This window comes from Mytilus trossulus, unplaced genomic scaffold, assembly GCF_036588685.1.
Source record: "Mytilus trossulus isolate FHL-02 unplaced genomic scaffold, PNRI_Mtr1.1.1.hap1 h1tg000343l___fragment_1__unscaffolded, whole genome shotgun sequence".
Taxonomy (NCBI): Eukaryota; Metazoa; Mollusca; class Bivalvia; order Mytilida; family Mytilidae; genus Mytilus; species Mytilus trossulus.
The window spans coordinates 1,132,175-1,148,947 of record NW_026963332.1 but is presented as its reverse complement, the minus strand read 5'-3'; the positions used below and the strand labels follow the sequence as shown (position 1 = coordinate 1,148,947).

The following is a 16,773-nucleotide window of genomic DNA, read 5'->3' as shown; positions in this document are numbered from 1 at the left end:
CGCAATTACGACTACATCGTATTCTTTCAAAAAGAGATTCCCAGGCAACCTCAGAATATAAAGTTTCAGGTTTTGTAAATATTAGTAGACCTGTTACTATTCTTGCGGCCTCTAATTGCAAATTTTCTAATTTCCAAGGATCCGTGTTGAAGGCTGTTCTTTGACCTATTAAATTTTTAAATAAAATATGTTTAAACTTAACAGAGCCTTGGCTATAAAAAGCCTCAAATGTTGAAGGCTATTCTTTGACCTATTAAATTTTTAATAGTCTTCAAATTTCAACAAAATTCCGCGTAAGGGACCACAACTTGGAAATTGAGATAGGTTTTTATAAAAAAAAAATCAAAAGAGAACACAGAGTGTGTAAAGTTTTAAAATTTTTGATGGATAGGAACATTTTTTCTCCATTGCCAAATCAACTGTAGTATTAACACTCATACCACTAATTATATTTATATCTATTTTCAGCATAGAATATCTCAGTTTGTTATTGTCGACATTTCTATTACATTTTCTTGATAAAACTTTTTAATACATGAATAAACATTTTAACAAGCTGACCATATTCTAATTTAAGAGTTGGCGCCCATCAAAGCCATGCACACGAAAATATTTATAGGAAGAGAAATAATATATAAATAACATATAGCTGAGAGGGTGATAGAGCAGATTGGTACCCCGAGAAAACATTGTCAACCGCGGCGAAGCCAAGGTTGACAATGCTTTTTCAAGGGGTTCCAATCTGCTATATCACCCTCTCAGCTATGTGTTATTTAATTTATTATACTGAATTTTCTGTTATTACTGTCGATTTTTTAAAATATTAAGTAATAAACTGTGACATCTTGTACATAACAATCCGTATTTATAAAGCGCACATTTGATCAAACGTCTCCGTGAAGGGTAGAGTATTTGTCATAGGATAGTGTCGTATTGAATAAAGCGCGCACTTGATCATGCGTCTCTGTGAAGGTTGATAGAGTATTTGGCATAGGATAGAGTCGTATTTAATAAAGCGCACACTTGACCAAGCGTCTCCATGAAGGGTAATAGAGTAAATTGACACCCTCGTTTTAGCCAATCAAAATCTGGCATTTTGACATGAAGTATAATAAAACAAATTAAAGCACAATGATTTGTCCTTTAAATCTCTGAAATTATCAGCAATAATATTTTTTTTTTAAAGTTTTAGTTACGAATGATATTCTTGCCTTGCATGTTGATGTGTCTGTTGTCAGGGATGCACATGATGACCTAGGTGAACAATACTGTCTTTAGTTACATCTAGTTTTTAGTTCCATAAAATTTCAGTTATTGTCAAATTTTGTTGAAGAATTTATTGTTGAAAGTTAATGTTAATGTTCAGTTGCAAATACTACATGCATATTGAGGACACAATCGAAGAAGTATGGTTACTGGCAAATCTATTCAGGCATCTCCACAATAAAAATATCTTCACGGAAAGGAAGCTATACTCAAAAAAAATCAAAAACACTTACCGGTATGTACGATTTCTCAAAGTTGTTTAAGTAATTGTAGTGTATTGGATATACCCGTTGGACACATGTTTCTGTCTTGTCATTACTTTCAATGAAAAGCTGGTGGTATTCTTAGCCCCAACACCATGTGTTGTTTTAAAATTGCTTCTGATTTTATTCACAGTTTTTTTTCAGATGGTGTCACAGTCATGTCTCGGTACCTAACAAGTCGGTTGAGTACAGGAGCCCTGATGAGTTCAAAATGATGAGTCCTCTATGCAGAAAGAAAATTCCGCACATAGAGGCGGGCCTCTTTTGGTCATTAAACAATAATGTATAATAGTTCAGTGAAATGGTTGCTACACTAAACACTAAAATGCACTTTTGAACTTAAATTGAAAAAAAAGCACATGAGATTACCAAAGGATAAAGGTTTCTGCTTTGAGTCAGCCGATGAATGTATACTCATGACTTTTGATATTTCAACCGGCCCCTATTCCTTTAGCAAATGAGGAATAAACAACCACAATGCATTAAACAAGAGAAAACTCGATTTAAAAGAAGCCAGAGTCAGATGTAGAAATAGGTAACAGAAGAAACTACGCAAATGGCAATAATAAACACAAAATAACAAACGGACCAGTAGCAGTAACTCAATACAAGCTCCATGTTTGAAGTACACTTATCCGTTATTTGTATCATTGGTAGAAAAATTAATAATTCTTAAACAGTAATATCTGGGAATATTTGGTCTGCTCCAATAAAATAATATCCTTACCTACTACAAAAACATATAGAACTATTCTCTGTTCTTTGGTTTTGTTCGTAAATAGATTTTTCCCTAATAAGATATTTAATTCTCCTATAGGATACTTATTTCTCCTATAGGATATTTCTTTCTCCCATAGGATTTTTTTCTCTCTTATGAGTTGCTTTGATCTCCCATAGGATTTTTAATCTCCCTTAGGATTTTTAATCTCCCTTAGGATTTTTAATCTCCCTTAGGATTCTTTTTTATCCCACAGGATATTTTTTCTGTAATGAAATCCCTTAGGATATTACTTAGTCCTATCGGATATTTTTAATCCCATGGGATTATTTTATTAGACTAATATCCTGTAGGATAAAAAATATCCTATAGGAAATGCTTTTATTTTTCCTAAGGGACTTTTTTAATCCTAAGGGAGAAAATATATCCCATAGGATATTTTTATTCTCCTAAGGGATAACAAATCCCTTAGGATTTAAATATCCTGTAGGATATAAAAAAATATCCTATGGGATTATGACTTTATCCTATAGGATTTCTCAAAATCCGGTAGGATTTTTAAAAATCCTATGGGAGAAAAAAATATCCTACAGGATTTTGTCACTATTTTCACTCCAGTTGACGAACCGGGCGAGCCACACCAATTTTTTTTTTTGTATTGTGTTATTTATCCCCAGAGGTACATTATTGCCAAATTTGATGACTCTACGACAAAAAAAAGTGTGGTTCCAATTTGCACTTATGAGAAGTGCAAATTAATCCAAGAACATGTTATAGTAGTTCTTGGCTATATACCCTTTGATTTCAGCTATGGACTCACTCTGAAAAATCCAATATGGCTGCCATTTTCAAGATGGCGGAAAAAAGGTATACATATCAAGAGTGTCCCTAAGGTATTCCATATAATTTCGGAAATTAAAGTAGTGATTCTTTAAAAATGGACTTCATGTTTTTGAATTTGTTATCAATTAATTTTGAAATATAAAAAAGATAATTTGGTTATTTCTATAACAAATACATTTGCAAATATGGCTGCATATATATACAAAAACAAATAGTGAAATTCAAAATGTTGATCAAAATGTTACATTTTATTGTAATTGTTCTTTAAAAGTTTTCAGTTTAAATGATTGGAATGAAATAGATTGAAACGAGTCCATTGAACGTTAATATAGGTCGGTTAATTGTGGTGGAATAGTAGGTAACTCATCTGAACTTTGAGGCAGTGCAGAGGGCACCTTGTCTCGGGTCTCTTCAATGCCACGTCTTACGTCTCTTATCGTGTTTTTAGCTGCCGTACCCACTACAACGTCCAATTATTCTATGTAATCAATAGGTGTACCTTTCTTCAGGCGGATTAGACGATTGCCATCATTCAAAATGGTTAAGAGGTAACTATTTCCTTGTCCAACTACGTGCGAAACCAATTCGCAACTATTCAGCGAGCATGGTCCTAAAATGCACTCCTGGTCAGCATTTTTATTAGTTTTAATGGTAACAGTTATTTCTGAGTTTAGCAGAACTGTGATGGTTTGTTTTATGCAAACTCGCTGAGATGAAATCTTGTTTCCACTGTTAACAAATGCGCATTTATCACTTTATTATAGATGGTAATTGCGGGAGTACTCAGGTTTATCACTGCGCTAAGTGTGTCCAAAATATCTAGCCTAAGTATAACATTGTCTGTTAATGGCTCTTTGCACACATCCCATTGTATGTTTACTCTATTAATGTCGAGAGTCGTTCTTTATAATCTTCCCAATAACAAGCTGTTAACCCAAACCACGTAGCGTTAGGGTCTCCAAATCTCCATTTCTACCGAAATTAATTTCTCAGTTATCATTGCAGCAGTGTCCACATTATCATGCTCATATTCTGGTCATGTATAGTACCTCGTACTGCTAAGCTATTTCAAATGGTTCGTCTAATGACAATATCGGACGAGGTCGTGTGCCTCTGTTCGATTTTGTGATGAGGTGATGTTTCATGGCCAATAGACTTTGGAATCGTGCGTTGGCCTGCTGGCCCGACCCTTTGCTGTGTAAAGATTCCATTGTTGGGTTGCACTTTGATTTGCTCCGTATCCTGGTGAAGGTGATCGTTGTCTGTAATAACCAAGATTTCTGGAGTTTGTCAATGGAAATGCTAACCGTTGTCTTTAGGGACTATATGATCTCTAGCTTAGTGAGGTGTTGTGTTGCTGATCGATAGGCATTCAGCTTTGGTGAATTTCTATCAGGCGATCTAACGCGATTGTATTGCTCAGTAAATCTTCCACGTGCATATTGATCAGGTGATCTTCCATTGAACTGGTGATCTTTCATGATTATCAGATCAGAAGAACTGAGGTTATATTAATCGGCCAATCCACGGTTATGCTGATTAGTTGAAAGCTTAACATTAGCTAGTTTTGTGACAATTTGTGTGAGGTTATGCATCTCATTATCCAAAGGACTGTTCATATTATCTTTATCGGTCCATGATACTGCGCCATCAGCAAAGTAGACTTGTCGATGGTCATAATTGGCACTTTTTGATTCATATATCGCCATCTGGTTTGCTATTGAGGGTTTCAATTGTTTTAACACCTTTTTGAATGTTTCTGGGTTCCTCACTATTATGATTACTGCTGTACCCATATGTTGACTATTTTATTTATCATGTCTGTTTAGTTCATGCATCATTGTAAATATAACGAAATTTGAGTAGACTGTCATACAAAGTGAGAGGTTTAAGGCTATGAAACCAGGATGAATCCATCATTTTCTACATTTGAAAATGCCTGTACCAAGTCAGGTATATGACAGTTGTTGTCCATTCTTTTTTGATGTGTTTTGTCATTTGATTTTGCCCAGATTAGGGACTTTTCGTTTTGATTTTCCTCCGAGTACAACATTTTTGTGATCTTACTTTTTACATGCCATGAAGAATCTTTGTCTTTCCATCCTCGGTGGAATGCTTCGGTTCCAATCTGGTTTGATCGTCTTTCTTGCTGAAGCGCTGCCCCAATGGGTTTTTAATGGCCTTGGAATCATCATCTGTGTTTACCTTGCGAGCATACTCAAAGCCAACATCGGCCATGCAATCTGGGGCCTACACACATTTTTCCTGTTTCCCATTGTCATCATCCAGCAGTTCGTTCAAATTGTTAAATGAACGCCTCCCAATTCAAAGATCCTCTTCAATTGAGTTTTTGCATTTTTTGGAGCTGTGGGCTTTGGCTCCGATCCCTTGCACCAATATTTTCTTGCCATTGGGTATATTCTCTCTACAATGAGGAGTCTGAAGAAGAGCTGTTGTCACACTCTTTTGGTTTCCTCTGCCCTTTCCTTGATCGGTCAGTGGAGTCAGCTTGTTGTCATGGGAAGCCTGTTAGAACTCAAGGAGCTGACGAGGTTATCATAATTGGAGTGATAAATGTAGGATTTGCCATTGACTCAACGGGGATGATACCGTAAGTAGGCACTGCAGTCAGCATTGGAGAAACTTGATAGGATCTACCTGCAGTCAATTGTTTCTGAAATGGTGTTCTGCTCTGAACCAAATATTATTGGCTCATAGTAGATGGTAAATGTGCGTAAGAAGACACATAAGCCTTTTGCTGGTATCCTTGATTAGTACTAGAGGTTTACAGTATGTTCTTAAATGGAGATTGTCGTTGAATAGTTTGAACTGTTTCATGCAGGGCCAGGGCCCTGACATAGGAATTTTTACTTAGGTGAAAACACCTTCAACACAGTTGTCGCGGTTGATGGTTCATGCGAACTACAATTGGGGAAAGACCAAAGACATGGATTTTGTTGTGTACTTTTGTCAAAATTGCGTTGAACTGGCTAAGGTTTAGATGATTTGTCAATTGCAGGAATTTTAACTTCTTTATTTCGATTGCCCACTAATTCATTTACAACAGATGCCAGTTGTTGGAAGGTGCCCTGCTGTTCAAATACACTTGCAAATTGAACTGTTTCTCCTTCCTCAGTTGTTATCAGCCGTCAATTCGTCTCACCACAACATTGAATATCTTCTTGGTCTGACCATCAATTCCGCCAAGCAATTACCACTAGCCTTGTGGTCTATCCTGTCTTCAGACTGCTTAAGTTGTTGAGATATTGCTCCCATCTGATTGTTATTAATATTCTTTGCCCTTTCTGTTCAGCTTGAATCGTAATGAGACCAACACATATTTTATCGATTCGCGCTTCACCCTGTTTTATTTTGCGGTAAATCTCAGCTGTTCTTTGAGCATTAGATTTTCAATCTGCTAAAAATTCTTGGTACAATCGTTTAATAGTCATTTCTGAGCTGTTCTTTTTTAAAGCGTCTTCAGCTGTGGGTTTCTCCATTTCCCAAAGTGATTCAGTTTCTACCATTTCAAAGTTCTTGTCCTTGTTGTCTCCATTCCTGCCATTTCACTGATATGTGTTTAAATGATTCCCAATTCACAGTATAATATTGCGACCCAAGAAATAAGATAGGCACTGAAAAATATCTTAAGGCAGATAAATCCCAAATCACAGCTTTTATGCAGGACCCAAGACAAGAAATAGTGCAGCTTTTAATGATAGCTACTACTGCATATTTTTATGAAAGCTAATACTTTGTGTATGAAATGACAAGCCAAGAAAACTAAAAAAGGACAGAACTCTGACAGATGCTAAATGACACTTTACATCAATAAAATGCTTATATTCAGGTCAATTCTCAAAAATGAATACTTGCATATTTTTCAAAGCCCAAAAATCAACATATTTTAATGACTTGGTGTTCTTAGCAAGATTTTGTTTTGATCTATCTTTGAAATACAAAAAAGCGGCCATTTTGAAAAAGATAGATCAAAACAAAATCTTGCTAAGAACACTAAGTCATTAAAATATGTTGATTTTTGGGCTTTCAGAATCAAATCCACTGTGGTTTGTACAATACTGCAAAATGTTTTAGATCGTACGGCACCCATCTTGAAATAAGCCGCCATATTGAATTTTGACGGTGGGTCCATAGCTAATATTGCTCAGTACACAAAAATGTACCATTATACAAAAATTGGTACTTTCCTCATTATTTGAGCAATTTTTTCATCAATCGGCCAGACTAAAAGGGGTCAACTGACCATTTCGGTCATGTTGACTTATTTGTAGATCTTACTTTGATGACATTATTGCTGTTTACAGTTTATTTCTATCTATAATAATATTCAAGATAATAACCAAAAACAGCAAAATTTCCTTAAAAATACTAACTCAGGGACAGCAACCCAACAACGGGTTGTCGGATTCATCTGAAAATTTCAGAGCAGATAGATCTCGACCTGATTAACAATTTTACCCCATGTCAGATTTGCTCTAAATGCTTTCGTTTTTGAGATATAAGCCAAAAACTGCATTTGACCCCTATGTTCTATTTTTAGCAATGGCAACCATGTTTGTTGATAGATCAAAACTTCCTATACAATTTATAAACTAGATACCCTAAGGAACATTCAGTTAAAGTTTGGAAGTATTTTGCCTAGTAGTTTCAGAGGAGAAGATTCTTGAAATAGTTTACGACGACAGACGACGGACGAAGGACGCCGACGGACGCCAAGTAATGGCATAAGCTCACGAAGGGCCAGGTGAGCTAAAAACCAATGTACAATTCATAGAATACAGAAATACCCTTGTTTAGGAATGAAAACTACCATGCATTGACATATGGAACCCTGCAGTGCATTGAAAGACAGGAGAAAATATTTTTAATCCAATTCAAAACATTCAAACTTCTTAAAATTATCCTGAACTTATAAATAATGCAAATACACAGATTAGCTAAATAGATTATACAGAATTACCTTTAAATTGAGTCCTTTAACACCAGTCTGAAAAGTTGTAGTTTCAAAGTTGTAATTAGTTGGTTTCCATGACAATAGATAAAACTTCCTATTGTTTACATAACCAAACACTATTCCAATGAAGTTATCTCCCTTATCTGATGGTACATAAACAGTTCCACTGTATTTCATAGAACCATATGTCTGCTCACCTATTTATAAAATGATATATAACTGTATATATACTATAAGTTTTTTTGCAAAAAAAGAAAGGAAACATTGGTGACCTAGCTTCTGCTGTTGTCTGTCCTATGGTTGGGTTGTTGTCTCTTTGACACATTCCCCATTTCCATTCTCAATTTTATTCTCAATGTATGATATTAAGGTGGTACCCAACACTTTCATTAAAATTAATTTGGCTTGTTTAATTTTCATAAAATTTGGACAAAGTATTTACTTTGACCCTTTGACAAAAACGTAAAAATCTCAAAAAAATTGAACCAACCAATTTATCAGAAAAATTACACTGGTTATATAGCAGTTTGACAAACACTAATTTTGATCATTGAGAAGTTAAATATTCCCTTAACAACACAACGTTATTAAAATGTTTAGCTGATTTTACAGAGTTATCTCCCTGTAGTGTTAGGTTACACGTGGGTTTTAATCAAATATAACTTAATTCAAAATTCATCTATACAGACTTACTTAGAAGACATTTTGAATAAATATCTGTTGTATTTGTGTAAAATTTCACTTATTTCACAATTCTAATCTACAGGTACAGTGTAACCGACAAACTGACCTATTAACATGACTGGTTTCATAGTATCAGCTAACTGGTATATCTCCCTGCCTACTGCCTTTACTCTCCATTGAGGTTCTATACTGTAACCAGGATACAGATCAACAGAGAAATGATCAGAGAAGGAAGTTGTAGATATATATTTGTTATATGGACAGGTATCATTACTGTCGTCTATACCGTCCCCATCAGAGTCTACTACACAATCATCACCAACCTGGTCTCCTGAATAATACAATATACATAAATGATGGGGGAAGTTGTAGATATATATTTGTTATATGGACAGGTATCATTACTGTCATCTATACCGTCCCCATCAGCGTCAACTACACAATCATCACCAACCTGGTCTCCTGAATAATACAATATACTTATACTTCCAGTTTGCAAAGGAAACTTTTAACAATTCAATTAAAAATTTGAAATTTCTATTTTAAATACCCGGTACCATCAAACAATATGAACTCTCTTTTTTTCATTAATTGATTGATTGATTGATAATTGCTGAACTTCTTTATTGCATGCAAAAGCAACCTCATATGATGTCCCTACTGCTACATACCGTTGACATCTGCCTGTAGAGGGTTGTGTAGGTGCGGACAATTATCATCAGAGTTGTTTATACCATCACCATCTAAATCAGGATCACAAACATCACCTACAAATATAAACATCAATACAGACATTCAAAGAAAAAAATCAGTATCATAAACATGAAATACCCATCAATTTTCATCAAGCTGCTAAGCAGAAACACATAATTTATCACATATGTGATTCTACCATATTCTGTATTCTCCTGTTCCAAGTCAAGAGCCTGTTATTAAATGATTTTTTTTATAAATCAGGTTGTTAGTTTTCTCATATGCATTTGAATTGTTTTAAATTTTTCATTTCAAGGCCCCTTATTGCTTACTATGCTGTATGGGATTTGCTAAATTTCAAAGACCATACTGTGACCTATAAGTGCTAACTTCTATATAATTTGGTTTCTGATGAAAAGGAAACTTGTTAGCAGTCATATCACATCTTCTTATGATATTTGTAAGCTAGTAAATATGACTGAAAACCATAATATTTTTTTTTTCTAAATTTGTTTCCTTGAATATGTTGTGGAAATTTATAAGGATCAATGGTTTATGAATATCTTTTTTACTTGTTTTTTTTTTTCAATGTGCAATTTTTACTGCATTTATTGACTGGGTCAACTGTTAAATATACACAATAAATAATTAAAAATGTAAAAGTACATATGACCTTACCTATACCATCCCCATCTGTATCTGTCTGTTCACCATTAGCTGCCTCCTGACAATTGTCACTGATGTCAAGTACACTGTCTCCATCTCTGGAATGATGATTATTAAACATAAAATTCTTTACACTTCCTTATACATACTAACAACACAAATGTTCGAATATCTTGACTTTTTATTTTCTACTTACAACAAACTCTTCATTCAAAATAGTTGTAGACTTTTATAAATCACTTTATTATCAAAATGTGTTAAAATTTTCAATAGTATCATTTCTATATGGTAAACCATAAGTGATAAAGACATAGGGTCTTTAGATTTGAGGTCCTTGGTCCAAAATGATAAAATGAGGTCAAGGTCAAAGGTCAAGGTCATATTCTAAATTTAGATTTTGGCTAATTTTCATTTATTTTCAAATACCTTATGACATATCGACAAATAATTTTTCATAAATTGTTAGTTGCGACATGTCCTTACTTGTATATTTTGGTTGAAAGGGTGCGCAGACAATAAATGGGAGTTTTTGCCAATCTTACATTTAGAATTACGCGTAAAGTGATATTACTAATAAACCAAATATATTAAAGACCTAAGGTCTTTTGATTTAAGGTCCTTGGTTTGTGAACTTGAAATTGAGGTCAAGGTCATAGGTTAATATGACGTTCTAGATTTTGACCTTTGCTTTAAATTCATATAAATACACCATAAACCATAGGAACTAACATTTTAAACTGATTTTTCATATCTCAATATCAAAATAGATCTTTACTAGTGGAAAGACCTTCAATTGTTCTCTGAACAATTGGTTTTTAATTACATATGAATTATTTGTCCCTCCTCAAATATGAAATAAACAAGAATGTGTCCTAAGTACACGGATGACCCACTTGCACTATCATATTCCATTTTCAATGGACCGTGAAATTGGGTAAAAAATCTAATTTGGCATTAACATTAGAATGATTATACCATAGGACACATCTGTACTAAATTTGAGGTTAATTGGACTCCAACTTCATCAAAAACTACCTTGACCAAAAGCTTTAACCTAAAACTCACACTTTCATTTTCTATACTCAGTGAACCATGAAATTGAGGTCAAAAGTCTAATTTGGCTTTAAAACTAAAAAGATCATATCATAAGTAACATGTGTACTAAGTTGATTGGACTTCATCTTCCTTAAAAACTACCTTGACCAAAAACTTTAACCTGAAGCAGGACGAATGGTCGGACAGATGAACGGTACGAAAGACGGATACAAAGACCAGAAAACATTATGCCCCTCTACTATTGTAGGTGAGGCATAAAAAGCTTTATTTAATTTAAGCTAATTAGATATATGGGCTGCTAATTTTTTTTTCAGAAATTTTTATTTCTTTAAGGTAAGTAAAATGGTTAAACATTAACCAGTTGTAATTGACAAAGAATATGTAATGATTTAACGTGTGTTGTTATACCTGTCCTTATTGATAGTGGGATCACAGCTATCACCATATCCATTCTGATCTGTATCTGTCTGGGCAGGGTTTCCTATACTTATACAATTATCACAAACATCACCAATGTTATCACCATCGGAGTCCACTTGTGTTGGATTGGTTGTCAATGGACAATTATCTGTACCATCTATAATACCTTTATTAAGGAACGTATTAAAAATGAAAACATAAGAACTATAAAAACATAGAGTTTGCTGAAAAGTAAAACAACTATCAGAAATAATAAAAAGTAAAATAATAAAAAAAACTGAATTCAAAGGAAAATTAGGTTTGCCATCCCTCACTTGGGGTTTTCATTAAAATAATTACAAATATGTAATTTTGTCATTTATAAATGGTATTTTCCAATCTTCTGTCTTGTATGAATTTTTACATGAATCTTAATTGTACATGTATAAAACATTGGTATCATATACATATATTCAGTATAAGTAGTTGATGTTTGTTGATGTGGTTCAAAACATTTTCTTGTTTCTCTTTTTTTATATAATTTAGACCTTTGGTCTTCCTGTTTGAATGGTTTTACAGTAATCATTTTTGGGGCCCTTAATAGCTTGCTGCTTGGTGTGTCACAGCCAAGGCTCCATGTTGAAGGCCACACTTTGATCTATAATGGTTTACTTTTACAAATTGTGACTTGGATATATCTATGGTGAAAAAATCTTTTGTTGGGACTTCTTTTGTTTTATTTCATGGACACAGATGTCATTCATGTTATTAAAACCCCACAATTAAACTAAAAGAAAATCACTTTGATATACTGGAAACTATGATAATGATTTATCCCAAATTTAAACCCTCAAAGTGTTATGTTTCTACAGTTATATCCAGTGTTTACATACCATCATTGTCATCATCTGTATCACAAGCATCACCAACTCCATCTTTATCTGTATCAATCTGATCTGTGTTAGTGACGGACGGACAGTTATCACATATATCACCCACTGAATCGCTGTCAGTATCTGTTCTATCCCAACTATGTACATACGGACAGTTATCCTGTAATCAAACAACAGTTGACAGGTACAAAATTTCACTCTGATTTTTAAATGCTTATAACAAACAAAAAATTATGATTTACCATGAAATTTCCTTATCAATTTGTACAAATACGGATGGGAGAGAATTGTTAATGCCTTTAGCACTTTTCTAAACACCTTTTTTGTTTTGTTTTGAGCAATAAATCATCAATGTATTTGACCAAGATATAAAAAGGGGGATGGTTCACCAAAATTTAGTATAATTTTAAATTTGATATGCCTGTCGATCCATAATTGTTGAACGCTTACAAAATTCCATTTTTACTAACCGCAGTTACTAATAATACCTACAAAAGTTTCAAAGATACAATTGATATCTGAATCATTATTGTAGCCATCAGTTATTCTACACCATCTTTAACAAGACTTACTAAAGGATCGATAGTACCATCATTATCAGAGTCACTATCACAATCATCACCTATTCTGTCTCCATCAGCATCTTCTTGTCCACAATTTGGTTTCATTCGACAATTATCCTGTAATTAAGATAAACATATAGCTTCACTTTATTTTGATTTCACTAATGTTTTGAGTAGAAATACAATTTAACTTTATTTCATATTTATATCATTAAAAGAAGTATAAAAACAGGGCTGTTACTATATGTCCTTCCAAATGATATTCCATACAATTAATATGAATCAGAAAGGACTATCACAGAAGAAGTAAGAAGACAAAAAAATCCTGCTATTATGTTGAAATCGACAATCACAGCTCCTCACTTTATTTCTTTTTATAAATTTTCTTTCATATATCAAATAGACAGACATTTTCACCTGTGCTTTTTGCCTGATTCTTTTTTCCATTTTAGGTAATTCTGTGAAAAAAATAATAGCATATAAGCATGAAAAAATATAAAAGATTGATTAACTCTTTTGTTCCTGGATGACATTAAATGAAGAATCTTAAGAATAACATGACCTCAGAAACCATTCATACATACCCGATAACATCCCCAGTCTGTACATGTATGGTAATGTTATGTTTGGGTTGCCATCTAAATCAGAATCTTAAGAACAACCTCAGAAAACATTCATACATACCCGATAACAACCCCAGTCTGTACATGGTAATGTTATGTCTGGGTGTCCATCTAAATCGGAATCTAAACCACAGTATTTACCAGTACCTGTGTATCCAATGTTACACTGTAACAAAACATATATTTTATAGTCAAAAGCTTATCATAGCAAACTAGCAGTCAACTGTGTATATGTTTTTATTCTTATCCTTAATTCTTTAATTTTTCTTATGAAAAATGCTTAAGTTTAAATACAAAGCAATGGAATATGAGTGCACCTCAATTTGAACTAATTAAAACAAACAGCTGCCACAATTTAAGAATCATTTAAATTTTTGGGTGCTTTGTGAACTTTTTTTTCTTTCTGCATTGGTAATTGTTATTTTACACAAATGTATTTTCCTTTCAAATTTTATATATACGTTTTTGTGACAGTTTTAATTTTAAAAGGTTTACGGTATGTTCTTAGTCTGAGTAAAAACTAGATGTGTCAAACTGACACGAATCGCCCCTCCCAAAAAGTGTGGACACATGTGGACACAAACATGATGGTAGACTCCAATATCAAAAATCAGCTCAAATTCTGAAAGGCTTATAGATAAAAAGTCTGTATAACTGTGATTTTCAACAATTTATCAAAGTCCAAAGGCTGTAATTTCGGCAAAAAAAAAGCGGAGCAGAACGAAACTTAAACTTGATCTGTAACTCATCATGGTCAACTCACATACCAAAAATCTGCCCAATATCTGAAGGCGTTTAGAAAAAACTCTGTCTAATGGTTTGTTGCGGAAAGACAGAATGACGGAATTACTGAATTTTGGAATTTCGGAATTTCAGACAAGCGTAAAACTATATGGCATCAACAACTTCGTTGCGGGGCCATAAAAAAGTAGCATGCTCAGATAATTCTTAAACAACATCAATTGGTAAAATGAGTGCCAACTCAACACAATACAAACCTCACAAGAATACTCTCCTGGTCCTAGGTAAATACAGGTAGCATACTGTGAACAGGTGTGTTGTCCAGTCTGACAGTAGTTTGAAGAGTAACAGTTGATACTTGGTATACCAGCATACCCTTCTGCACAAAACCCACAATAGTAACTACCCTGTTTAAATAAATTATCACTGTTTATCATCTGTCCAAGGGTATGACAATCTAACACAAACAAAACATCAATATGGAAACATACTTTGTCAAACGTAACACAGTTTTTTATTGCCTCCTATTTGGTATATCAAATTTCTTTTCTATATTTAAGTATTCGTGTTTGTAGCATATTTTTGATAATCTCTATTTAAAACAAGAGGCTCTCAAGAGCCTGAATCGCTCACCTTAATTTTTTTGGTTAAATCTCTAATCAATGAATAATTTGGCTTTTCAATTTATTTAAATGTTCTTTGAATCGTCCTATTTTCTTCAAAAGCAAAAAAAAATAATCATTTTCTCCTATGTTCCATAGGAGCTATGTTTCTTGACATACAAGGAAATAAAATATAAAAATTATACTAGATACTCTGAAACTCATTTAGCCTAAGTTTGGCTAAAATTGATACAGCAGTTTCAAAGGAGAAGATTTTTTAAAGTAAGTCAACATGATGAACAAATTGTGAAAAAAGTCTTTAAAGGGCAATAACTCCTTAAGGGTCAATTGACAATTTTGGTCAAATTGACTTATTTGTAGATCTTACTTTGCTTAACATTTTTGCTATCAACAGTTTATCTGTATCTATAATAATATTCAAGATAATAACCAAAAACTGCAAAATTTCCTTAAAATTACCAATAAAGTGGCAGCAACCCAACAATGGGTTGTTTGATTCATCTGAAAATTTCAGGGCTGATAGATCTTTACCTAATGAACATTTTTACCTTGTCAGATTTGCTCTAAATGCTTTCGTTTTTGAGATTTAAGCCAAAAACTGCATTTGACCCCTTTGTTCTATTTTTAGCAATGGCGACCATGTTTGTTGATAGATCAACACTTCAAATACAATTTATAAACTAGATACCCTAAGGAACATTCAGTTAAAGTTTGGAAGTATTTGGCCTAGTAGTTTCAGAGGAGAAGATTTTTTAAATAGTTTATGACGACAACGACAACGACAGACGACAGACGACGGACGACGCCGGATGCCAAGTGATGGCATATTCGGGCCAGGTGAGCTAAAAATACATTAATCTCATATTACCTTTTATTCATTTAATTTGTTATATGTTATATGTTCATTTATAATAATATGATTGAATCTAAACAACAGAACAATACAGTTTACTAGTCGATATGGATATTGTAGTGAAATTCAGTCCAGCCATTTTCTACCTGTTATCTAAACTACTCTTATATATGTAATCCTTGTCAGAATCATGATGACTATAATAATTGGTTTCTTTACAGATATAGGAAATTGTTTGGTGAATGTGAATAACTGAAAATTATATATTTTTCTTACTATAGTATTAACACATGGAGACAATGGATCACATCTCCCGTTATCTGTCAGACACTCATTTATGTCAACACAAATCTGTTTCTGTAAGGGAGCTAACTCTTGGTTCATTAGCTCAAACACTCTGACTGTATTATTCCATGCCAGTCCATCTTCATAGGTACCAGTATATCCATATGGGCATGCTAAACATTGGTAACCAGGTACTGTGTTAATACAGGCTGATTTGTTCCAACAAGGAAGATGTAATACACACTACAAAAGATAACAACTACTGTCAGCAAATATTAAAACAAACATCGTTATTTTGCATGAAATAGTAATAATAATAATAAAGTGTATTTCTGAAATATGGCTTGTAAATTTACAATTGAAAACTGATTGAAAACATATCAATAGCACAAAGAATAACTGTGAAATATTGTGTTATAGGAATCTGGGTTAAAGACTGAGATTTTATTCCAGCCATTGCTTATGTATCCATTTTTAGGATATATAAGATTTATCATATGCCTTGGCATGACGGCAGTTTGAATTGTAAAATGAAATTTTGTGTTCTACCGGTAGCTAGGTTTTTGTGTGATTGCTTTTCCATGAGTTATAATGTAAATGCTATCGAAGCCTTAGTGGTTGAGCAATTA

At 33.5% G+C, this 16,773-nt stretch overlaps 1 protein-coding gene across 1 annotated transcript in view; it reads right to left on the bottom strand.

The window, feature by feature from the left end:
- LOC134701793 (uncharacterized) overlaps positions 1-16,773 on the bottom strand; it is a 75,784-nt gene that overhangs the window by 34,627 nt on the left and 24,384 nt on the right. The window contains exons 26-35 of the mRNA XM_063562914.1: positions 16,136-16,387; positions 14,641-14,790; positions 13,704-13,808; positions 13,029-13,136; positions 12,457-12,616; positions 11,573-11,750; positions 10,121-10,206; positions 9,421-9,516; positions 8,856-9,080; positions 8,072-8,262 (exon numbers count right to left, since the gene is read on the bottom strand). Coding sequence (XP_063418984.1) covers positions 8,072-8,262; positions 8,856-9,080; positions 9,421-9,516; positions 10,121-10,206; positions 11,573-11,750; positions 12,457-12,616; positions 13,029-13,136; positions 13,704-13,808; positions 14,641-14,790; positions 16,136-16,387 — 1,551 coding nt within the window. The remainder of the gene's footprint in view (positions 1-8,071; positions 8,263-8,855; positions 9,081-9,420; positions 9,517-10,120; positions 10,207-11,572; positions 11,751-12,456; positions 12,617-13,028; positions 13,137-13,703; positions 13,809-14,640; positions 14,791-16,135; positions 16,388-16,773) is intronic.